This window comes from Hippichthys cyanospilos, chromosome 11, assembly GCF_059441005.1.
Source record: "Hippichthys cyanospilos isolate Australia breed blue-spotted pipefish chromosome 11, RoL_Hcya_1.0, whole genome shotgun sequence".
Taxonomy (NCBI): Eukaryota; Metazoa; Chordata; class Actinopteri; order Syngnathiformes; family Syngnathidae; genus Hippichthys; species Hippichthys cyanospilos.
The window spans coordinates 4,931,640-4,958,445 of NC_142379.1; the positions used below are offsets into that span (position 1 = coordinate 4,931,640).

A 26,806-nucleotide genomic window follows, 5' to 3' on the forward strand; every position below is an offset into this window, starting at 1 on the left:
CCTGCAGGACCAGACAGCACTATGAGAGGGAGAACAAATGGAGCCTGGCAGCAGGCCGGCGTACGGGCCAAAAGGCTAAGTTAATAACATTGTTATGCCAAACATCTCAAAAAGAGAGCCAAGACTATAGCAATGATCTAGTGCAGCATATTCCTGAAATTCCAAAACTAGGGCCCGGATGATTAATCATCTGTATGAGATTATTCTGACAAAAACAGACCTTTTTTTAAAATTAATTTTACTTTTGCATTTTTTTTTATGCAAATAAATCACAATTTATATATATATATATATATATATATATATATATTAATTGTATCTTTGACAAACAGGCTTCGGCTGATATTACATGTTGAAGATGTGATAAACATGAGCAAAAATACCACAGTGTTACAGTATCACAGTGTTAAAATTATTGGTCTTTTTTGTTTTTTAATCCATTGAATACAGTCAATTTTATTCTCAAACAAAATATTGAATATTCGATGCATTAAGAAATGTGTACCATGTTTAGTGCAAATGAATAAACAGAAAAAGACAAGTATTTCTAAGACAAACACATGCTACTTATCCTCCATGCATGCCAATGAGGTTAAAAAAAATTCAATAGTCAACTAATTGAGTCAACTCTGCAAGCACTGGTGATACCGTATCACCAAATTGCCACACACTTTCACAAAATTCCACTGTGAGGTCCGCACATTTTCACTTGTACCCCTTAAAATGATGCAGAAAGCAAGTTCTTTTTGATAGCATGAGCGTGAATATGAGTTTTTGATTAAAACGAGCACTTACGCTTGCCTTTTTGGAGTTACATTTTGGAAGCCATCTTGAAAAATTCAAAAAAGGTACAGTGGGCGTGGTTAAGGGATTGGTTAAGCTTCGTCCATTCGTCTCCCAGAAATGGACAACATCATTAACATTCAGCCTATTCAATTGTTTAGACACACAAATGTGTCATGTCCTCCAGCATGTTGCTTAGGTCCGAAGACAAAGACATTCCAAGAAGGTTAAAAAGAAGGAAAAAAGGAAAAAAAGTTTTCATTTGATTTCAATAAGGTGGTTGAGTCAACTCTGCAAGCAGCCAATCATATTCTTCTCCAGTTAAACAGCCTCTTTGTTAGATTAAGCAAAAAAGAAAAGTGTCCACTACCAGTCATGGACAGCACCTTGACTTTTAACACTATGGTAAATATACATATATATATATATTGCATGCTCCCAGTTCAGCTGACAATTCGGTGACAGAAAGTAGACTCAGCTTTAGACCAGGTAAAAGCTGATATTAGTTGTAGAATCTTATCAAGGCGCATACAGACAGCAACCACATCGTGCGAGACAGGCTCAAAAATAGGGCCTAAGAGTCAGAGAGACCATTAAAAAAAATAAAGTTTCAACCATATTGGTCTTTGGCTAATGCACTGGTAAGATGGACTTGAATGCACTGACTCGGCAAGGTGAGCAGACCTCTCTTGAATCCGCTCACGGACATTAACCGTCTCGCTGCATTTCCAGAAAAGCCACTCAAAGCCCCCCTATGGAAAACAAGGCCACGCTAATGTCGCTAAGTGGACTCTCGGAGTATGAGGTTGTCTTATCAATCTAAATGATGTCACCTAAATTGAACCGAACGATGCATCGTTTTGAGGCATTTAGCTTAGTCTTGCTTGTTAGTGTCAGATAGATTCAATTAAATAAACATCACACTTTATTATTATTGGAAGATTCCATTACACTTGTACTGCGTGTAATCATAGTGCTCACTAAGGTTATATGAATATCACAGAATTTTGGTCAAATGTGCCAAATTAACGCATCAGCTTTTTCTTTGGCTTCTGTGTGACACATTCAATTCAAAGATATTTTTTGGGCAATTTATTTTTAATATTTCTGAAGCGGTTGCCGTCTAATTGCATGGCGCACAGAGACCAAAAAAACATTCACACACCCAATCACACCCAAGGACAATTTAGAGTTTGATTTAGATTTTTGGAATGTGTGAGAAGGCCAGAGTGTCTGAAGAGATCCCACGCGGGCTCGGGGAGAACATGCAAACTCCACACAGGAATCCCGGAGCGAGGAAGATTTGAACTCGAGTCCCTGAACTAGGACGCGAACGTGCTAAGAAAGGCGCCACCGAGTCACCCAGCAGAAAGCATTGAAAGAAGACATAGAGGAGCTGAAATTTCACCCATATGGCGACAATGTCAAATTTCAGGAGTGTACCATCCCTTGGCTATGATCCTGTGAGGATGATGTGAATGAAAATGACCCAAAGATGGTCAAAATACTTTGACAAAATTATAAGAAGGCGCCCGTTGTGAATCCAGCCATGAGTGTAAAACGGCGCACGTTCCTGTATTTCTTTCCACGCCGCTCCACTGGCTCCTGTGACACCCCAATCAGCACTACCAGGCGCACTTTCCCGCTTGTGTCATTTTCATTAGGCGGATCTAGCGCCACGGTCCAGCGAAGCTGACCTCAGACGGCTGGAGCACCCTCCCGTTCCATCGGGGACATCGACATGAATGAGTCGCATTATTCCAATTTGCGCCAATGTTATTCATAGCTTGTGAATTGCCTCCCATCTGCCCTCCTTCCATTATGTATTTGTCTGACGCAATTTCCATTTACAGTCCTTGCATGTATTGTGATTTCTACGTTGATTCCCCGCAACAACAACCGGACCGCAGTAGACCAACTGGATTGTATTGATCAGCTCCCCCCTTTGCCATCCAATCTTCTTCCAGGTTCTCCACGCATTTCCCACGAGAGTCCGCGTTCCGGACGCCTCGCTGAGCTCAGCTGGCTTGCACATTGGCGCGCGGGTTTCACACACGTGCGTTTGCTCAGGTAATACCTGTTTTTGTTTCCATACGCATGCCGGCTCTCCATGACTCTTTTCGCATCATGTCGCCCATTTCATTGTTTTATCTTTTGTAAATACAATATTTCACATGGATTGAGAGTTTGATGGATGTTCAAAAATACAGTGTCTCAACATGATAATGGAGCAATGCATCAGCTGTCATTTAGCCAGGCCCTTGGATCAAAATGTAGCGTAATCTAAAAGAAAAACCCAAACATAACCTTAATTGAATATTGGTCATTTCATTGTATCCATTTATTTTCTTCCACTGGAGTTGGATGGTTGAGAAGAAGCAGAAGTAACTTTGGATTTTTTTTCATAAACATAATTATGTAAAAATGAAAACCATGTTAAGTTATACGTGACCTTTTTAGAGAAATCTTTTCAGGATTTAAGAATATTATTGCAAAGTAATACAACACAATGAAATTCTTATGCTGTTCACTTCCCTGAGCAGACTGCATTTCACAATCGAGTAAATAATAGAGTAGGCAATAAAACAAGAAAAAAAACAGCAATAAGGGCAGTAATAATTAAGCACTAATAAATTAATAAGACTTACATTCCGAGCATATTATGGAGTAAATGGAGTGGAACGAACCATATATATAGTGCAAAATTTTATGTATTTGTACTTAAAACAATAAAGAACATCCAATTGTTGCTAAATTATTATATAATTATAGTTATAGTAGTATAGTATAACTATAATGATAGTTTTTATAACTGCATTTGTTACATTATTCTGTTTTGTTTTCCTCAATTATGATGCTGTGACTGAAAAATGTCATTTAAAACTCACTTTATTTTTTTTTTCAGTTTTAGAAAAATGTTTAACCTGTATAAACGCTGTAAAAAAGTAGTAACAGTTGATGAAAGTTTATATAATAACATTTTCTTTTGTTGATATTAAAAATGATGCAGTTTCACCCTTTTTTTTTATAGGTAATAACCTTATTTATCGCGTGATGAGTGGGGGGGGCACAAAAGGTTTTCTCTTTCCTAGGGGGCTTTGAAAGAAATAATTGAGAAGCACCGCCTCAAAAGAAAGGTCGATTAAATTATGCAGCGGAAACAACACACACATACACACAAAGGTCAGCTGCTTCCAGGCTGCGATAGAGGCTTAACTTGACATCCACATTCTTGACCTTGTTTTGGTACGAAACATAACCAAACGGCGCCGTGTGATTATTCTAAGCCGGGCCGCGCTGCAGTCCAGTCGATGGACGCGTGAATGTCAGCGAGGTTTTGGTGAGGAGGAGCCACGAGAAGGTCAACGTGTCCACCCGGTGCAAATGTCACCGTGATGGACTCGTCACATTAACGTCCGGGGCTTGTACGTACGCCTATGTGTGTTATCACGGCGTGGATAGAGCGAGAGCTGATATTGACCGCGGCCTCATACATTTTTCATCCTGCGGTGATATTCATCTCTCTGCGATAAGAAAAAAAACATCTATTAATATAACTTAAATCCTTGTAATGAATCACCGGCTTCAAGTTTTCCGCTTGTTTATTTCCCAGTGAAAACGGCCACCCGCTCCTCTGACCTCTTAAGGCCAAATGGACATTTTTGCTGTGGTGTTTGTCTAACAAGCAAGCGCACAATTTACTGTAAGTTTATTGCAGCAGTAAACAGACAGTTATCGCACAGAGATGAAGGACATGCAAACTTACTTGCGCCAATGTGAGCACAGGAGTCAGGAATATCAGCTCACATGAAGCGTGTATGACTATAATGTAACGTGAGCTATCGATTAGAACAGTGCTTCGAAAATTTCTTTCACCAACCACCACCGCACACAAAATTTTTTGTCACTCTAAGCTATTATGACCGACGTTATAATCAAGTAAAGTCACCTATTATAAATATGACACTGGTTTTATTCCTAAAAAAATATTCCCGCCCCTTTGAAATTGTCAACCACAGTTTGGATGTCAACACAGCGTGAGAAAAAAAAAAAAAACAGCTTACAAAATGTACTTAAAATGTATGAACATAAAAAATATACATATAATCTTTTCTAAATAAATGTTTAAATAATAAAGGTTATACTGTCCAGTCAATCGCAGATATTTTCGATAAGGACTGATCTTATACTGCAGAAATAATAAGCAATAACTTTTTAAACTACTATAAAGGTACCCCCCCCCCCCCCCTCCCAAAAAAAATAAAATAAAAATCTATTGGTGCTAATCTCCATGCAGGTAGAAGGGAAATTGAGCTGTATGGGTTAGAAAATGCCATTTTTGTATTCTATTGCCTATCTAAAATCTGGTCAAAAAACACCTTCAAATTAGAGTAAACCGCTACAGTATAACCCAATTATTTCTCAAGATTGTCTTTTTTCCATGTTATCTTCCACTCAGGGAATCATTTCCTCTGATTGTTTGAAAGCTTTCTGTTCAAAATATCGAACAATTTTTGAGAAAAAAAATCACCAGATAACGTCTTAAAGTTCTTGAAGACGTTTACTGTGTTAACTACAAATATGGGTTGTCAAATTTGATGTATGCATCCAAGATTGTTTTGAAAGTCCAGAAAGTGCAGCTAAACAGGAAGCCTCAGCTCACTTGAACTGATAAGTCTGCCGGGCTTTCTTCACAGATTTGTAAACACAAACATTACTGGGAAATACGAGGTGCACAACAAGTGAAGCTGGCCTAGCTGTTAGCTAGCTAGTAGAAATGAAGTACATCGTTGTTGTTTTCACGGTAAGATGAGTAGAATGACTGCTCTGTCTTTGACAGGAAAATTCATGAATATTTTTGGAGTATAATTTTAATGTGCTTTTTATTAACACACTTTGTTATACATTCACTGCTATTTTTGGTCAGGCACCTGTGTGGACAACCCCTTGAACTTCAATAGGAAAAATTGTGTGTTTTTGTCATGTGAAGTGTAATCTTTTTTTTTTTTTTTTTAATTTCACGCACTTTGATGGTTATTTTTTTCAATTTTAGACTAAGCTGTAATCCATATAAACACTGTAAAAACTAACATTTATTGATAGTGATCCAATTTTTTTAGATAATAAACATAGCATGTTTAGTGGGGGAGGGGGGGGGGCTTGAATCACTGGCTTACATGGTTAAGTGGAAATGTGTTATATAAGAATTTTCATCTTTTTTTTTCAATTTCACGCACTTTGATAGTTATTTTTTCAATTTTAGACTAAGCTGTAATCCTATAAACACTAAAAAAGAACATTTATTGATATTGATCCAATTTTTTTAGATAAACATTTGTCAGCATGTTTGGGGGGGGGGGGGTGAATCGCTGGATTACATGGTTAAGTGGAACTGTGTTATATAAAAATTTTCATCTTTTTTTTAAAAATTTCACACATTTTGATGGTTATTTTTTCAATTTTGGACTAAGCTGTAATGCCTATAAACACTAAAAAATAACATTTATTGATATCGATCCAATTTTTTTACATAATAAACATTTATAGTCAGCATGTTTAGTGGGGGGGTTTGAATCACTGGATTACATGGTTAAGTGGAACTGTGTTATTTTGTCTTCCGTGTCTATAGATTTTCACCAAGCAAAAACAATATAGTTTTCTTTTCATCTCAATACTCAATATTTGATATGAATTGAATTGAAATGATATCCAAATTCCCAAAATACCGTTAACTGCAGCCCTAGATAATATTACTAAAACCCTGTTCCTTGTTGTCATGCAAGAGCAACATGGGTGTCAGGAAAACCACAGGGGCATTTGTCGAAACCGCTGGGGAAACCTCAACGGTCTCCCATCGCCACAATTGTTCCCCGCGCATATTTATCCTGATGGCTAGACGAAAATCACTCAAGTGGCAATTAAAGAAAGTGAGCGCTCTAATGGAGCGTGGTTGTTGAGTAAATTTAATGAAGCGCGTTAATAGAGAAAAGCGCTGCGACGGGACGGTGTAACTGCTGAAAAATGAGCTAACAGTTTACGCCGGCTAATTATACGGTCGTCATCAGATTTCGCTAAACGCAAGCGAACCTGCAGAAGTCATGAAAAAGGCTAAATCATAGCGTGAAAGTGTCAAATTGAAGTGAGTCATTCACGTGATGTAAGAGAGGTCCCATTAAACGGCGGCGACCCCTCCGGAGTTTCAAGCGTCAGTGCGGTCAAGTGCGCGGCCACGCAGATGCGAAGGATTGCGCAGGGCCAGCCTAATGGAGCGTTGCACTCCATCATTTGTTGGCCCCGAGGATGCGTTTAGACGAGACGCTGAGTGCAAACCGGCGGCGGGAGTCGCCGGGCTAATGGCACGCATTAGCGCTTTTGTTGGTGCCTTTTGCTTGACTTAGTGCTGACTCATGAGGGCAAACAGGATGTACGGGATCCCTTCCCAGCAGAGTTTCATGCAGACGCTGTTCGATTTTAATACGATGTTTGCCGCATGGTTTCCATGAAATTCCCACGGACGTATTCATCGTTTGTTTTTGCGGTTGCAGTGGCGGGGAAGTGCATTCCGTCGGACCGAGAGCTAATATTTTGCGGTAATGTACGAATTAAATAAGGTAAATACATTATTTCGCGCTTTGTAGCTATATTATATACCGTACGTAGCGCCACGCCGGGAAATTTTGGACGCTTCGTCAAGCATAGTAAATCTTGATGCCTGATTGATCGCTAGGAATCAAGGTTCTTACAGTTATGAAAATTAAATGAAAAAAACTAAACAGGGATTTGAAGACTTTGGGAGAGTTAGCGGCCGCTGGCCATGCTCTGGCACACTCTATGTTGTGTGTTGTAAAAGAAAATAAAGTTTGTGCCCCAAAAAAGACACTGAACAGAGGGGAAAAAAACGTTTTATTAAACACATTCCATGCACTTGATTTATTTAGAATTTCAGTAAAAATCATTTTTCGTAAAATTGGGTTATTTTTCTGTTGCCATTAACATATAAAAAAAGCGACAGAAATGTTTATTTATTTAATTTGTGAAATTCGTTTCCACAGATGCGCATTGTCTTGAGCAAAAAAAAACAAAAAAAAAACAGATGGTATCACACGATAAATCCTGTGGATTTCTTCACTAAAACGCGCCCACTACGAATATTGTTCTAAGATTATATTTTATTTATTTGGTCAAAACTTTCAGGATAAAAAGTATTTCAGAGGGTGTATATCATTGAAAAAAGGCGGAGAATGGGTGTAGTTCCATAGATAGGCACAAAAAATGGGTGTTGGATCTATTTTGAAATATTAGCATTTTGAAATATTAGCTTCAAAACAAAATGTGTCTGACTTTTTTTTTTTTTAGATCATCTAACTGAATTTTAATGTCCATTTTGGCTTAAATTGGGCTACTTAATTTTTGAATTAAAATAGAAAAACGTCAACATGTTATGCTAACATTTTAGCGGTGTTAAAATGACCACACGTGACTTAAAATGCAAATCAGTGAAAAATACTAAGCAAACGAAATAAACCTGTTGCAACTTGCAGATTCCATTTCAACCAAACACCCTTTCATATTTCAGAGTTTTACATTTTTTTTTTCTCTTGTTCGCAGGGTCATGTATCACTGCTATGTGCTCCTTAGCATGTTCAGACACATCGTAACACTGCCGGCGTGTGACTGGAATCACTTTATTTCATTTGTAGTGAATAACTGACTGATAAAATGCACGCAGCTCTTCCCATTTCCACTCTGGAAGTTCTCTCGTTTTACGCAGGCTTATCCCCCTGATGGGAAAAGTTGGTCAAAGTCAGTTTAGGGCTTCTTCTGTGCCTTTGTTCCTGCGTGTTTTACATGCATTAGGTGGAAGTGGATTTGAGTCTTTTTGATTAATTTTCTCGGGCGGACGGGCCACCCATGGTAATGTCGTTCAATGCAAAAATTTAGAGCCGGGGAAAGGGGTGAACGGAATTATAAATTACTGATTAAAAAACGTTCCCCTCAGATTGCACTTTCAAAACAAATAAATGTACTTTTTGAAACGGCAAATTTTTCCAGCTTTTAACCATTTTTCAATGTTGATTTCTCACCCTAAACATTTTCCTTCATTGATGCATTTCTAACTAGCCTTTGCTTATTCTGCGCCCCCGCACTGGCCCCACCCATGCAGATGAAAACGGTTCGGAGTTAAGAGGAGTGGTTAGTGTCACATTCTGTGTCCACCGTCCGCACACCTGCAGCCCATTGTCCTCAGTGGACTATTTGGGTGCGGCCGACGCACAAGGACGTTGCCAGATTATTGCCTTGTGCACATCCAATCCCTACGCCTGTTCCGAGTTCCTGGCTTCCTAGTATCTCTGTTTTACAGCATATGTATTTTAGTTGCTACTTGGCCTGCTCTTGTCCCGCGATCCGCCTCAGTAAATTATACTTTGAGTTTTATAGCAACGTCCTCCTGCTGGATCCGCCCTTGATCACGGGCAGTTAGATGCGCTTTTGTCATGTCTTTGTTTTGTACTTTGAATCCCAATTTTGTTCCTGAGTTGTACTTCCTGAGTTGTTACTTCACGCGTTGCGCGCACTTTTTCTTAAGAAACCTTTTTATATCTTTAACGCCGCCTTCAGTGTGTTCCGGGGTTCCCATCCTGTTCGTTCCGTCGGTTAGCACGTCCGACTCGCAGTTCAGACTCCCGAGTGCAAATCAAGCTAGCTCGAGCATACAGTACCTGTGCAGAGTTTGCGTGTTCTGTCTGAGCATCTCTCGGGATGTTTCAGTTGTTTCAAAAACATGCACGGAACGGTCTGGAAACATTGCTGAGTGACATCGATGAGCCACCTAGGTGCCAACGTGACATCATAAGACGCCTCGTTGATTTTGGAGTTAATTTATGCTTAATTAATGGTTAATTAGGTATTATTGATTTGATAACAGAGGCTGCGGGCTGATGAAAATTTGAAATTGCGACCCGCGGGCCGGACTTTGGACATGCTTGCACCAAATAGTCTAAAGTCCAAGGTGTCCCTAGCCACTGCCCGGAGACTGCTGGGATAGGCACCGGGAGTTTCTTTAAGTACCCCCGGGGGTACCCGTATCCCCATTTGAGAACCACTGCCCCAGACCATCGCCGCGAACAAAAATAAGGCCCTAAATTTCTAGCCCGGCATTTGGTGTGCAGCTTCGATTGTTGTCCTTGTGCGCAAGAGACAGCCGAAGGCCACACTTGTCACTTCGAGTCATTTTTTGTCAGTATTTAATGTGTTTCAACACATTGAAAGTCGTTCACTCGGTCATTGTCAGTATTGCAACCAATCGATGCTAGCGCGTAATCAAAGGCAGTCCCGGGTGGATGCCTCCGAAAATTAAACATCCAAACCTGCGCCGTCAAAAAGAAGAGCTTCACCGATAGCCAACCGGCCCCGCCGCCCGCCGTCGCATGCCCGCTTATCAATATAGTGCAGCGTGACGGGCCCGAGTGAGATGGATATAAAGGCTCAGGAGGGAGGACAACTTGAAAGGGGGGACGCACACAGAGAGAAAAGAGAGGGAGCTTTTGAGGGGGAGGCAAAGGTTGAATGACTAAAAGAGGAGCTGGAACAGGGATGAGAAGAAAGGCAAAGCTTGACAGAAGAGATGAAAAAGCAAAAAAAAAAAAAAAAAAGCGGGGAGGAAGCAGCGGCGCGTTACATCTGGCGGGGAGAAATGGGAGCGCCGGGACGCAAACAATCTCCTCTTTCTTGTTGTCGGAGGAGGAGGCAGCGGTGCACCATGGGAGCTCACGGGCGCTCGCAGATGAAGACTTCCCACTGAATAGCGGCAGAAACAATAAATGCACGTCCGGCATGAATGCGCCGACGTTTTTCGGGAGCTTTTCATTCCACAAGAAACGCTTTTAGGATAGTACTTCAACACTTGCGAATAAAACAAATGACAATAGAGCTTTTGATGATAAAGCGTGTAGAGCTTTTCCTCTCCTGAGGTGCACAGATAAAAACCCAGCGGATGTCTGAAACCACGCCAACGCAATTAGGTACAACGCAATAATTCACTCTAGTCCAATACAAACATTGTAATATGAAATTGAATTTGAAGGAAAACAGTAATGAACGCTAGGCCCCGACCAATTAATTCAAGGGCCGCTTTAATCTGAGCGCATTAGGTCGTTTAATTATTAAAAAAAAATAAAACGCATTCATGGAAAACTGGTTAGTTTTGGAAGTCACGGGTTTGATTCCGGCTCCAGTGTGGAGTTTGCATGTCCTGCCCGTTCGTTTTGTATTCCCCAAACTCAAAAAGATAGCTGGTCCTACATTTTGTTTTGCTTTTGACTCTTCTGTTGGAGACACGCACAACTAGTAACTGTGTAACATCCGCATTAAACTTAACACAATAAAGGTTGACAACATTTAACAAAGGAGTAATTATGTCAGCGGAACCAAACATACACTTGAAGCAGGTAGGAGCTCAGATCGGTTGTTTTATTACCGTATTTTCCGCACTATAAGGCGCACCGGATTATAAGGCGCACCCTCAATTAATGACACATTCTAAATATTTTTCCATATATAAGGCGCACCGGATTATAAGGCGCACTCTCAATTAATGACATATTTTAAAACTTTTTCCATAAATAAGGCGCAACGGATTAAAAGGCGCACCCTCAATTAATGACATATTTTAAAACTTTTTCTATATATAAGGTGCACCGGATTATAAGGCGCACCCTCAATTAATGACATATTTTAAAACTTTTTCCATATATAAGGCGCAACGGGTTATAAGGCGCACCCTCAATTGATGACATATTTTCAAACTTTTTCCATATATAAATTGCACCGAATTATAAGGCGGACCCTCAATTAATGACATATTTTAAAACATTTTCCATATATAAGGCGCACCCTTAATTAATGACATATTTTAAAACTTTTTCAGTCACAATATAGTAATACACAAAGTAATAACAATAATAACTCAATAACTCTCAATAGCATAATAACTCAATGTCAATACAAGCAATCTTTTTCAACTGTAAACACACAAAAGAAACAGGTAAAGCTTACTTTATCACTTCGTTCCCCATCTATGAATCCCAATCTCGATATTCATCCATATATAAGGCGCACCTGATTATAAGGCGCATCATCGGCTTTTTAAAAAAATTAAGGCTTTTAAGTGTTGCTTATAGTGCGGAAAATACGGTAACAATATCAGCGGAACCAAACATACACTTGGGGCAGGTAGGAGCTCAGATCGGTTGTTTTATTATTTAAAAACAAGGCTGGATAGAAAAGCAACTGCGACCAAATTGTACACAGAGGCACAAGCCGCAGGAAACAGGCAAGGTGAATTACGCCCACGCAAATTGTCCGTTCAGAAGTAGGTGAAAGGGTGGGACGGCGGCCAGATCAAGACAGCAGGTGTTCGGATAGCCAGGGGCAGGCGGGGTTGGGGTCCAACTGAGCAGAGCAGGTGTAACGAGAGAAACCTCGGCATGAGTGTGAGACGATCTGACAAGGACGTGACAGGTAGGGAAAGGTTTTTTCTGAAGTGAAGCTTTATGTTGAGCTGTGATGGTGATTGGACTCCCAGCGGACTGTGACAAACTTTGACACAATTAGTATGAAGTTGCTTCATTTGCCAGTCAATTTGATCTTAATTTGAAAAGCTGTTCTTTCCTGCCATTAAAAAACACTTGTGTCAATTTAATGATACCTTTTGAAACCCTGGTAAAAATCTCACTTCACCCCAAATATGTTTTTTTACGTACCCCCATTTGAGAACTGCAGCTATAGAACATGAGACAAAAATAATTACACTCTTCTTCATTTTTTTTCTTTCTCTTTATTAGGAAGATGTATTTTAAAACTGTTAAATGTTTGTCCTGTAATTTATATCTATTGTTAAAGACGTTTAGTGGCCAAAAATTGAGATATTTGATTCATTGCATTTTATTTAATTTATTCTTAGAATAATTATTCTTATTTTATGCCTTAAAAAATATTAAATATCGAACTGATTAGTTTCATGGGGAAACTGTTGCATCAAAGCCTAGTTTTGGTTTTATTTAATACCACTTTTTTTTTTTTCAGATGCATACCAAGTAGTACCAAAACCAAATAATTTTTGATAAGCTAATTTTCTTTGAAATTGATGATTTTAAAAAAAGACCTACCGATTCCAAAATTTTATTTTTTTTAAATGTAATGAAATGACTGACAACTTTCTATTTTTATCATTTTCAATTACTGATTCATGATTATATGATTCCTCCAAGGGTGTCCAATACTTGTATAGGCTGCCATTGCGAGTAGCTTGAAATGTGGCGATTTTGAATCCTTATTTTCTATACTGCTTCTTGCCATTTTTTTTCCCCACGCAATCACAAACAAACAACTAGCAATCGAATAGTTGATAATTTACCAACTTAAATTCTGGAAGCTAACAATGAGTCCGCAGAAAGTAAGTGATTCACCAGCTAATGATTAGCTAGCGGAAGGAAAACGAATCCACGCACAGTGCTAAGTACTTCCTCATTATTATTTCATAGTCATCTCACGAAGCATGTTAACTTTTTGCTGGGTGCCCCTCCGCATGCGGTCATGCATGCTGAGTATTCATTAAATAGCTGATTTTAATCCTCAAAATGAGTGCACGCCTAGCGTGGCGTTAATTTGAAACCAAAGAGGCAAGACGCTAACTTCCTAATGCTAAATCTGTCCCTTCTTTCATACAGAGCACGTTTGGGAAAAATTAAAGCTTTAAATTGGGTAAGAAGATCCAGCATATTTCAAAAAAACGTCTTTCACATTCTTGTTATGTTGTGGGTCAAACTGACCTATTTGAAAGTTTTCAAGTAGGCATTTGTATGCATTTTTGTTTAGTTTTTTTGAAAATTTTCAAATTGGGATAGGCAAAGCCTGGATCAGAATGACCCAAGAATATGACGTAAAGAAATCACAGGTTTTGTTAGTTAACAGGATTACACACAAAAAAAGTTTCTGAAACCTTTGAATGATTACACACAAACCTGGGTCAAATCGACTTGGGATGTTATTACTATTCCAGAAAAATAAACGCAACACACAGGTAAAAATTCAGTATTTCCTTTGTTACTTTGTGAATGGGTATTTTAATTAAAAAATACAAATAAAAAAATATTTTTGACCCCTTTGAATAAATGCACACACCTCCGGGTCATTTTGACCCGGAGACTTTATCACCGTTTTGGAGAAATGAACTTAAATCACTAATTTAAACAAAATATTGAATTTGAATTACACACATTTTGGACATGTTTGGGTAACAAAATACATCCCGGGTCAATTTGACCCAAGATCTTATTACTCTTCCAGTGAAACATGATCTAACACATCACTATTTATTAAGTATTGCCTTTGTTACTATGCAAGTGGGTTCACAATCAGAAAATAGATTTTGAAACTTTTGGATAAATGTACACATCCGTGGGTCATATTGACCCAGCAACATTATTGCTGCACTTGAGAAATAAACATTAATCACGGGTTAAAACATAACAATATGCACACATCTGACATTTTAGTGTGACTAAATACACCCCGGGTCAAAATGACCCAGAGACATAATAGCTGTTCCTTGCAAATGAATGTATTTTGCCTTCTCCTGGACCGTTAATATCCAAATCGAAAGCGTTACCAAAGAAAAATTAGCATAAGTATGCTGTGAGAAACGACCTGAGAAAGCCTAATAATTTCAATTCCACATCACTGTTTCTACAGCCAATTCTCAGGACGAAGCAGTCGGTTAATATCCTGCCTTCAATATCTTTCGGTGGACGTTTCCTCAGAACCATTTATCCTCGGCGGCATTAAACCAGAACCAAGCAGAACAGTTTATGGAACTCTGCGTCACATCTGCTCAAGTGAAAATTTAAGCCCTTGTAACTTGATGTCCGGCGCCCCGTTAAGTCACATGCTAATATTGGCGTTCCGCATGTTAAATGAGACGCGATTAGCTTCCGCTTGTACTTTTTGGTGGGAATTAGCTGCAGGCTGAGGCGCCATCGCAGAAGGAAATGACAAACGCCGCTCATCACTTTTCAATTAAACTTCCATCGGTCTTTGACGTCACGCGCATTTGGATTCTTTTATCAAGGGAGTAAACGTTGGAATTTGATGGGGAAAAATAATCATCTCCCGTGATGCGATAGTGATCTCACAAAAAAAAGAGCACAACTGTTTCTTTCTATTTTGCAACAGAGATTTTCGATTTTAGCTCAAGGTTAGTTTAATTTAGCTATTAACCCCTTTGAAAGGGTCAAATATAAATAAAAAGTATAAAAAGTTGCCGCTTGTCGTCTGGAATTTACGGTACTTTGTCTATAAATAATTTGAATGCTAAATTATTTTTCAAGGACAATGTTTTTAAATCTGCTTAAGGCTGAGGTAACGACCAATCACAGCTCAGTTTGTGAACTTCACATGAACAACAGATGAGCCGTGATTGGTCCTCACCTGAGCCTTAAGGACAGGTGATATCATTTTCGGTAAACAGCATGTTGCAAAAATGGTTTTTAAAAGTATTAATTATACGTGAAAATAATTGCGTTATCTAATGAATTATCCAATTTATTACTTCTGAAAATTTTTAAACTTGATTGAAAAGTCCCATTCACTATTTAATTCAGAAAAATAGGTACTTCCTGCACTATAAGGTGCACCGGATTTTAAGGCGCACCCTTGATTAATGACATATTCTAAAACGTTTTCCATATATAAGGCGCACCGGATTATAAGGCGCACCCTCAATTAATGACATTTTTTAAAACTTTTTCAATCACAATATAGTCATAAAGTAATAACAATAATAACTCAATAACTCTCAATAGCATAATAACTCAATCAATATGAGCAACCTTGTTCAAATGTAAACACATAAAAGAAACAGATAAAGCTTACTTTATCATTTAATTTCCCATCTACCAATCCCAGTCTCAATATTCATCCATATATAAAGCGCACTTGATCATAAGGCGCACCATCAGCGTTTAAAAAAAAAAAAAAAAAGGCTTTTAGGTGCGCCTCATAGTGCGGAAAATATGGTAATATCCCACATATCAATAAAGGAGAATATAAATGATTGAAATAATTTGAATTAATTCTTATGTGATAATATCATTTCAACAATATTAAATATTTCACAGGGTTATGAATGTGTATCATTATGTTTGTCCGCCTTGCCCCTCCTCCTCCTGCTCAGCTGGGCCTCGTTATCCCTGATGACCTAGTTCATGGATCTAACCTCATATGTCGTCTTTTTCTCAAGAAATTGATGAAAATTCCTCTTCTGTGATCATTTTCTGCTTTATGTGCTGGATTTTTTCCAACGGCTGCCATTGTAAATCTCAAAAATGGACTTTCCCATAAATGAATCCATCTTGGTCTGTTAGCTGGCATTGTTTGCATGTTCATCCTCCACGGAAGCGCCACGGCGTCTTTGACCGTCGCCGACCCCCCAGCTGCACCGGGACAATCCCACAAGTTAAGCGAGCCTCAATGGATGCTCTAGCTCAAAAAACGTGAAATATTTCCCTACTTCCTGTCGGTGCGTGAATGGCGTCTGTTCATGCGTGGGGGTACAGCTGCGCCGCCACTGCCCTCTAACGTGACCCGTATTGTGACAGTTGGGGATGGTAGACACCCACTGACTTCTTCTTCCTGGACTTGCTCCGCATCTGAATGTTTAATTCATGAACATTAAGTTTGCCCTCTGATTAAGGTTGGAAAATAATCTTTAATTGTGTCGTATGATACATTAGTGTCGTATGATGATATTAGATTCTAACGGTGTGATAACCGTCGGCAAAAATATCATGGTATTAAAATGACACACTATTGCATATTTGGTATAATATAATGTACGGTATTTTCCGCACTATAAGGCGCACCTAAAAGCCTTAATTTTTTTTAAAAGCTGATGGTGCGCCTTATAATCAGACGCGCCTTATATATGGATCAATATTGAGATTGGGATTCGTAGATGGGGAATGAACTGATAAGTAAGCTTCACCTGTTTCTTTTGCATTTTTACAGTTGAACAAGGTTGCTCATATTGACTGAATTTAGAGTAATTATTTGAGTTATTCTTGTTATTACTTTGAGTATTACTATATTGTGATTGAAAAAGTTTTAAAATATGTCAGTAATTGAGGGTACACTTATAATCCGGTACGCCTTATATATGGAAAAAGTTTTAAAATATGTCATCAATTGAGGGTGCGCCTTATAATCCGGTGCGCTTTATATATGGATCAATATTGAGATTGGGATTCGTAGATGCGGAATGAACTGGCAAGTAAGCTTCACCTGTTTCTTTTGCATGTTTACAGTTGAACAATGTTGCTCATATTCACATTGAGTTATTATGCTATTGAGAGTTATTATTTGAGTTATTGTTACTTTGAGTGTTATTATATTGTGATTGAAAAAGTTTTAAAATATGTCATTAATTGAGGGTGCGCCTTATAATCCGGTACGCCTTATACATGGAAGAAGTTTTAAAATGTCATCGATTGAGGGTGCGCCTTATAATCCGGTGCGCCTTATACATGGAAAAAGTTTTAGAATATGTCATCGATTGAGGGTGCGCCTTATAATCCGGTGCGCTCTACATATGGAAAAAGTTTTAAAATATGTCATTAATTTAGGATGCGCTTTATAATCCGGTGCGCCTTATAGTGCGGAAAATACGGTATATAAATGTGGCCTGATGTTTCCCTTCTCTAACAGTTTGTAGGTACAAAGAAGATCAACATATTAGATGGTTGCATGATTTTTGTGAAGGCAGACATTTTGATTTTGGATCACGTCCATGTTGTTGTTGAGTCGAGGTTTGGCGTTACGTTCTGGATCGATGCTGCTCCTTTTTCATGAGACGCGATTTGAAATGCTGCACTCTCACATCTGCTACTGCAAAAACACACTCAGTGTAATCAGATGCACACTCCCGAGAAAATTGGCCAAGTCACGACTCAGCAAAAAAAAAAAAAACCTTGGGACGCCGTATCTGAAATAAGTAGTTTTAGGATGTGACCTGTGCACAAGGCCGAAGCGTTCATATTCGGCATAATTATAAACAATTAATGAATGACTCTCAACTAATACTTTACTACTTAAAATACCTGATTACTTTAGTGGTTAATTACCTGAAGGAATCCATTATTTAGTACTTTATTACCTAAAGTAATGTCTTACTTTATTGCCTAAGGTGATTAATTATTTTCGTGCAAAATTACCTCAAGTAATCACTACTATTTGTTAACCCAAAATAATCTTACTTTATTACTTAGTTATCCAAAGTAATCGATTACTTCAGTGATTTTTTTTTACCTAGTGAATTAGCTTTGAGCTTGACTACCTAAAATAATTACTATCTGTAGTACTTCAATACCAAAGGTAATCCATTACTTTATTACATTAGAGAAAGTAGTGTGTTACTTAAGGCACCTTAGGTAATCAATTACTCTTACTTCATGAATTATTTCTATTATCAAAGTAATCGATCACGATCGTACTTTATTACCTAATGTAATCAATTACCCTATTTCTTGATTACCTAAAGTAATCACTTACTGTAGTACTTCAATATCCAAAGTAATCCATCACTATAGTAAGTTACCCAGAGTCGGAGATTACTTTACTTTCTTAATGTATTACCTGAAGACCTAAGGTAATTGATTACTTTTGTGCTCAATTACCTAATCATTTACTTTACTAGTTTATTACCTAAAGTAATCATCACTTCATTGCTTTTTACCCAAAGTAATCCATCACTAATACTTTATTACCCACAGTAATCAATTACCCTTGTACTTAATTACCTAAAGGAACCGCTTACTTCAGTACTTCAATATCCAAAACAATCCTTTACGTTAGTACGTTATCCAAAGTAGTAGTAGATTACTTAAGTACTTTCTTACCTTATTACTTAAGACCTACATTACTTGATTAGTACTTAATTACCTTAATACTTAATTACCTTCGTACTTAATTCATATAGCACCAGCCTTTGTTACACCTTCCTTGAGCCAAACACTTGCAAAATTATGGCTTTGCAATTGAATAATTTAATTGCACATGAGACGTAATGTAGCCATCAAATGAATTGTTAATTATTTTTACCGTTTAAAATGGCTAAACAAGTGGACCATCCCTTTATAAACATGTGTTTGTGAGAGGCAGCGTAGCTCTGCACCGCCGCGAGTCCCTAATAATAAAAATTAATACACATACATTATTACCTCTCCGATACTGATCATTTATTATAAGTTAATACAGTACAATCAAATCGATGACATCCACTGTTATGTATTTGCAGGCACTGGCTCACGTGCCGCAAAGCAAACCTGACAAAGTTGCAGCTCCATCTCGTGGCTGGACGGCGCGTCACAGTCATTCGGCTCCTGGCGGTTCCTTAAAGGGACAGTAACTGCTTTTGACACACGAGGACCAATCAGCTTCAGGTAAGGATGAATATCAACAAATGTATCTTTACATCACCCATAATCCTTGCACAAATACACCATTTAACTCACTTATGCAGTTGCTTTGCGTGTGTGTGATTTTTTTTTAATACATTTTCTTTCTTTCTTTTTTTTTTTATTTTATTTTTGAAATCCATAACAGCAAGAATCAAATATAGCAATGCGGGCCCCCCCCCAGGGATAACAAACACTTCCATTCATATGAAACATTTTTATGGCTTTAGACTAGCATTTTATCTCTGACTGACACACTGGTTCAGGAGGGGGGATTGGAGGGTGGGGGGGGGCACGCCGCACTTAAACAAGCAGAAACAAACGGCAGCAGAGGTCGCTATACATCATCGTAGCACTAAGAGCAGAGAAAAAAAAGAAAAGTAACAAAAATGTTTTTTCTACCGTCAAAGCATGCGCGCTGATCGCAGGTGAGAGATGATCCGATCTGGTGACCGAATCCCAAAATGCTCTTTAGTCTTCTAAAGAAGCACAGCTGACATAAACAGAAGAACATACTAAGAGCTATTGTGCTGCATGTCTCTCCAAGTGGTGACTAGAGTCAAGAATTTTTTTTTTCTTTCAAATAAATCACTATTCTATATATATGTTTTTTTTTTTCTATAAATGTCTTATTCCGTTACATATAGTGTATGAATATTGTAAATACATGTTTCTCTGTAACCTCTTTTTATTTTTAGTACTGTGTGTGTGTGTGTGTGTATGTGTGTGTGTCTTAATGTGTTTATATGTTTAACATGCATTTTTCTCCCAGTTAAAGAGACAGTACGCGTTATGTTGTTTGGGCCTCACAGTAGACACCCCCCTCCCTCCCCCCAACTTCTCCGGACGGTTACCGGGCAAACTACAAGCTGCTGACTAATTAAAAAAAAAATGAAGGAAAAATAAGAGCGACATTGGCCATTCCTGAAAAGGGGCGGGGTTAGAGAATGACAACTCAGCGCCCTTTGGATGCAAGCGATTTTTTTTTCAGCCTTTTTCTTGTGGTTATCCTAACAAAACGCTCTGTCGTTACAGACATTGATTTTTTTTTATTCAAAATAAGATCTCAATATACATGTTTTCTCTCTCTTTTTTTTTTGACTATGTACAGAAGTGCAAAAAGTCAACTTTTATCGCCTGGGTGCTCGCCCTGGCTTTCCTCCATTTTGTTTGCAATTGGCTGAGTGAGCGCGGACTTCCTGTCCTCGCAGAGGGGTAAAAAAAAAAAAAAAAAAAAAAATATGCAGCTTGTTTTCCCAACATGGCCCAGTTTCCAAGGAGAATAAAAATATCCAAACAATAGATATTTGAAATGGATACAGTAGAAAATAACATATTGAAAACATCCAAGAACAATATTTTATAGATATATATTCATATTTTTAAATTAAATGACTAGTTACAAACCTTACAATCGTTAAAATACTAAACGCTTGTCGCCGGCGACAGTAGCCGTAGCGACGACGCGACCTCTCCGTTCTATTAGGACTTTTAGTTAAGTCGTAGAAAACGCCTTTGCTCGGAGAACACAAAGAGACGAGAGGATTGAACATGGATATGCGTATGGTCGCTATGACAAAGGTACAAAACGCTAACGTTACCATCGAGTCGCACTCAAATCAAAACGGACGCACGTACACGGAATTTCAGGTAACGATGAGGGAAAGAGACAGTCAAAGGAGTTGAAATGAATGTCGGCGTGGCTCGGATCCGGCTTCCCGCCGCGCTGACCCGATGGTACGTTCTAAGGCTTATGATCAGGTGTACAATCGTAACCTTTGTTGTTGTTTTTTTTTGTCACTTTCAGTGCGCTATCCGTCTGATTAATACTTTCTAACAAACAAAGGAAGTACGAGTGAGCTACACGGAATCCTTAAAGCGAGGGTACGCGCATACGCTAGTGGCCGGGACACACCCACGACTTGGCTAACCTTCAGGAAAGATTCGATTTTTTTTTCACACTTCTAACGCTGCTTAGCAGCTACCATCGTTTTTTTTTTTTTTTTTAAATAGTATTGTGTATTTTTCGTATACGACGCGGGCCGCTCAAAAGTCGATGTGGGCCACAAATGGCCCCCGGGCCGTAGTTTGGACTCAGCTAAATTTAAATTCCAACAGGCTAAGGCTGCAAAAAATGCACCTAAGAAATGAAACGAAAATGGTCTTAGTTCAGAGCCCTGCTGCAAAATCACAAGATTTTGGGGGTGGGGGGGGGGGGGGGGGGGGGGGGGGGACTCAATTTTAACACATTCCACACCAGAAATGGGCAAACTACGGCCCGGGGGCCAAATGCGGCCCGCCAAGCGTTTTAACCCGGCCCGCCGAACTTGAAAAAATTATCAGTCAGGAGGTGAATGATAATATTAATATCCCGAAGTATCAGAACTATCAGGACTAAGAAAAACAAAAACAACAAAAAAAAATGCGTTCACTTAATTTTCTGTTGTTATAAGAGTCGTTTTAATAAATAGTTAAATTCACGCGTCTTGAATAACAATGTTATAATGCTTTTGTGAAAGTATTATTTTAATATATATCATTGTTTTTCGATGATAAGGTGGTTTATCAAAACATTCCATCCATCGACTCCTGGTGGCGGTCAAATTTTCGAACTTTTTGTGTCTCTGCTCACCACAATCGGTCAAGGAAAATGCTCAAATTCTTCCAGGTTTGTCAGTATGCGTGTACCCCGCTGTAGTCAAACCACAAAAACACCAACGCTATTAAAAAAAAAAAAAAAAACGGAAAATTCTTCCAATCACAACACTCCACTGACACTAACAAACCTCCGTAAAAACAAAACCACAAACGCCCATCAGTAGTCGCCACGGCGACCGAACACTAATTCCACATCTTTGTTGACCTCGTCGCGGAAGATTTAAGGATTTTGTATCAGCAGTGATGGGTCGTGACGGGACCAAAGACGAGTAGTGGCGCCTTAAAGGGAAAGCCCATTGCTTTGCTTGACCGCAGTACCATTGGCGTATTAGCACAAGTATGGCCTATTTTTTTTCTTCATCATAACATAAAAACCTGCGTGACACAGTCTGATTCTTCGTCGTCTCTTTCAAATGAAAAATAAGGTGCACCTTTGTGTAAACACGTAAGAGACAACCGATGAAAAAATGTACCAAAAAAAAACAAAAAAAAACCGCCACGGTTTCTCCTCCGCCTCGATGGACGCGGCGCATCGTCTTATTCGCTTCACATTCAAAGTGTGCCCGGTGAATAAAGGTAAACGCGCCCTCCCTTCACAGACAGGAGGAAGAAGGCGCTCTCGAAATATATGCGGTGTGCGTGGATTGGCTGGAGCGGACTCCACAAATTCTCTCTCTCGTCGATATCCGGTTTCAGCACGTTCAAATTGTCTCGCCTGTTCGATCGCTGGTCTCGGCGTTCCAGATCCTCCTGAAAAGAAGTCGGAAACAAAATACACACACGGCGGAACGTTAATTTATTGAAGCGCTTTTGGGTTCGAGTTGTTTGTCCAAATAATGTATTTATTCTTTTTTTTGGACGCACAAAACAAGTTTGGTTTTAATGTAGATCTGTTGTTCTCAAATGGGGGTATGATTATAAATTAAATCATTCGATTACAAATACGGTTTATTTATATATATATATATATATATATATATATGCATGTATGGTGGCACAGTAGCAAGTCCGCCTCACAGTTCAAAGACCCGAGTAGTTCAAATCTTCCTGTGTGGAGTTTGCATGCTCTCCCCGAGCCTGTGTGGGTTTAACATGCATGGCACGTACTGTATATTCGATTTTCCTTTGGTGTGAACCTTGAGAGGATAAGTGGCTCTAGAAATTGGATGGATGGATGATTTTACGTGTATATATTTATATATATATATATATATATATATATATATATATATATATATATATATATATATATATATATATATATATGTATATATATATATATATATATGTATGGTACCACAGTAGCATGTCCGTCTCACAGTTCAAAGACCCGAGTAGTTCAAATCTTCCTGTGTGGAGTTTGCATGCTCTCCCCAAGCCTGTGTGGGTTTAACATGCATGGCAAGTACTGTATTTTCGATTTTCCTTTGGTGTGAACCTTGAGAGGATAAGTGGCTCTAGAAATTGGATATATATATATATATATATATATACATATATATATACATATATATATATATATATATATATATATATATATATATATATATATATATATATATATATATATATATATATATATATATATATATATATATATATAAAAATATGTTATGTCCAACACACACACGTACAGTATTTGGAACCTATAACTGAATTAAATTTAATGTGAGTCTTAGCGAGTCTTGAATGAGCATGATAACTTCCTTATTTTCGAGATATTTCCTCAAATTGCAAGTTCTATGATTTGCATAGTGTTTCTTCAAAGTGTGACATGGAGAGCATCCAAGCAAAAATGGATTGACACTTGTGCAAATAAGTGAAAATGTGTAACACCAGCTGGACACAATTTACCTGCCAACATGAATGAAAGTATGTTCGGCCATCAATCCATTACATCCGTTTTTTATTCATGTTTATATTTTCCATTTTCATTGAATTGAGTTGGTGACTACATACTGTTGTGATTGAGGCTCCTACATCTGGGTCACGTATTTGTGACTAGTCAGATGCTCCGCAGATATTATTGGAATCTGGGGAAAATGAAAAAAAAAAAAAAAATCAAAAAAACAACACAGCATTTCAAAAGTAAGTGGAGACGCTCCCAAATTCAACACAGAGCATGCTGAAATTTTAAGCCATCGATATTAGCTTACAAGTTGACAGAGGTTTAGTCTCATGCTTGCATTCCTAGTTCATCAGGAGGCACACACACACACACACACACACACGTGGGGGCGCAGCAAAAGAGAAGAGCAAACCTGATTGGCTGAGGCGCTTGCAAAGGGAACACTTGTGGCAGATGTGGTGGCTGCAGACACAGTGGCTGGAGTAGCACCGTGCATCATGGGTACTTGGGGAGGGAAAGATCACACACACACACACACACACACACACACACACACACACACACACACACACACACACACACGCACGAGGGTTTAAACTAAAGTTCTTGAGCAGCATCGTATGAGTAAACATGAGCGATCTGGCACACAGAAATACCACTTAAAATCTATGTTATCATGTAATACTAAGGAGAAATATCAATGGTGACATTTTTTCTTGATGCTATATCCCATAGGTGTCGAACTCCAGTCCTGGAGGGCCGGCATCCTGCATGTTTTCCGGTTTTCTTTCCCCAACACACCTGATTCAAATAATTAGCTCATTAGCAAGCTCTGCGGGAGCTTCGAAATGATCCCAATCATTTGAATCAGGTGTTTTTGAGGGAAAAGGTTTGAAAACATGTAGGATACCGGCCCTCGAGGACTGGAGTTCCACACCTGTGCTGTATCCCTATTGTAAAATATTAATTTCTTTCCATGTAATAATATTCTTTTCTAGAGACGTTTGATACCTCGTCTTTTTAGACCGATACTAGCACAGATCTCAACTCGAGCAGAAATCGATAGTGATATCAAGCACCGATACTACTAGTTCTTTTGATACACACAATTTATCCGCAAAAATAACATATAATTAAAAAAAAAACATGTATTCCAAGACAACATTTTTCCTTGAAACAGTAGTAAACTTTTTATTGTATGATTTCAGGTATGTGATTGTAAAATTGCTCTTGAGTGGCCAAGCTTCATGCAGATAAGATCAGGTATCGCCCTGATACACCTGCTTGATATCGGTACCATCCCTGTTCTTTTACTGAATAAAAACGACACTCTAAATATGACACACATTGACATGAATTTGATATATATTTCACTGGAATGCTAGTAAAGAGTTGATGGAGAAAAGTATTTTTATGCTTTTTTTTCATTCTTGTGCCGTATTTTGTCCAATCTTTTGATCTTTACACCACAGGAATTTCTTATCAAAATGAAAACACTGGGAGCTGAAATTTCACCAAGACGATGACAACGAGTCAAAGTTCACCATGGCACGATCACTTAAGTTATCACGCTATCAGGTATGTGCCATCCATTGGCTAAAATATTATAAATAAAATGGAAGAAAATGAGCCAAAAATGGTCAAAATACTGCACAAGAGTGGAAAAAAAATTTCTATCCACTCTATGCAACAGTCAAGAAAGGCAAAATAATTTGAGTGTGTACTGTAGATTACGCAAAGAAACGATATTACAGCACCAACTAACAAAATAAAATCCCTCATGTTTATAGCCAGGCAGCATAATGAGGTGTTAGCGAGCTTGCTTGGAAATAAAAACTGCAACAAGCATGGGGCAAACCTGCGGCAGTACTTCTGATTTGAAAAACTTTTGCTTGTCTTACACGGCAAAAAACAAACAAACCAACAACAATAGAATCGGTAAGGAAAGCTGGCACCTACCAACACTTGTTGCAGGCGTCATGCACAATATCGAGCCTGACCATCATGCATTGCAACAGGAAGTGGAGTGGAAAGGGAAGGGAACAAAAAAAATGAAGAGAAGTCATTTTAAAAAAAAAAAAAATCAGACATGATTGACTTTCATTTGGATGACATTTGGCCACACAAAATGATCATAATAGAAATTAGTCCGCAATCATACAATGTGTTAATTTTCCAAAGTTTACTTTCCGCATTTGTTTTTCTCAGTTAACGTTGATCGAGTGGAAATGTCGGCATGAAAGAGCAATGGTGATTGAAAAACAAATGCGTGCGCGATGCAGACACTGTATATCAATATTTTTGTGTTTGCATATATGGATTTAAGCTGAGGCTGTGATGTATTGTTACGGCTCAATTCCCTTCGTGTGCTTTGATCATTCGCAACAAAGATCATCACACGCAGCGATCGACTTCTGTGACTGTTATATAAAGTTGCGAGAGAAAAAAAGCAATAAAAAAAATATATTTCTGTTTTTTTGGAGAAGAGGTATTAAAAAACTTCTATCTTACGTGTCCTATCCAAGAGCAAATCAGCGTGAAATTGCCACTGCGATGTGCACATTTGTTACATGATTGAAAAGACATCTCTTAATGCTTTGCTCAACTATGTGCCAGCGATTTATTCATTCAAATCATATGTAAAAGGCAAAACAACACAAAAGTCTCTTATTACTTAATCATAAACATATATAATGAGTGTGTTGCGCAAGATTGTGCGCAGTGTGCAGATGAGTTCTTGAAACCATGACTCTTTCACCGCTGGCCACCTTGCTCTTATTTTTTGTTTTTGTTTTTGTTTTATTGCCTACTTTATTATTTGCTCGATTGTGGAATGTAGTCTTCCAAGTAGATGGCAAGTTGTACATTTCTGTGAAATACGGAAGATTTAACTGGGTGAAGGTGACAAACCATTAACCAACAATGACAGATGACACAGGTGATGACGATTACAGCAACGGGTTAAAATGACGGATGAAATCTACTGTTTCGTAGGTCTTCCGCCTGT

The 26,806-nt window shown here is 38.4% G+C and overlaps 1 protein-coding gene across 7 annotated transcripts in view; it reads right to left on the minus strand.

The window, feature by feature from the left end:
- Nucleotides 1-21,580: 21,580 nt before the first annotated feature.
- LOC148415525 (muscleblind-like protein 1) overlaps nt 21,581-26,806 on the minus strand; it is a 74,502-nt gene continuing 69,276 nt past the window's right edge. For 5 of the 7 annotated variants that reach the window (XM_088428101.1, XM_088428097.1, XM_088428102.1 and 2 more), the window contains 4 exons: nt 25,759-25,794; nt 24,212-24,303; nt 23,910-23,983; nt 21,581-22,700 (listed from right to left, as the gene is read on the minus strand). In XM_088428101.1, the coding sequence (XP_088284227.1) occupies nt 23,927-23,983; nt 24,212-24,303; nt 25,759-25,794 (185 nt within the window). In that variant the 3' untranslated portion in view covers nt 21,581-22,700; nt 23,910-23,926. Of the gene's footprint in view, nt 22,701-23,804; nt 23,984-24,211; nt 24,304-25,758; nt 25,795-26,806 lie in introns of all 7 variants that reach the window. The other 2 variants (XR_015867269.1, XM_088428100.1) reach the window with 2 other exon arrangements.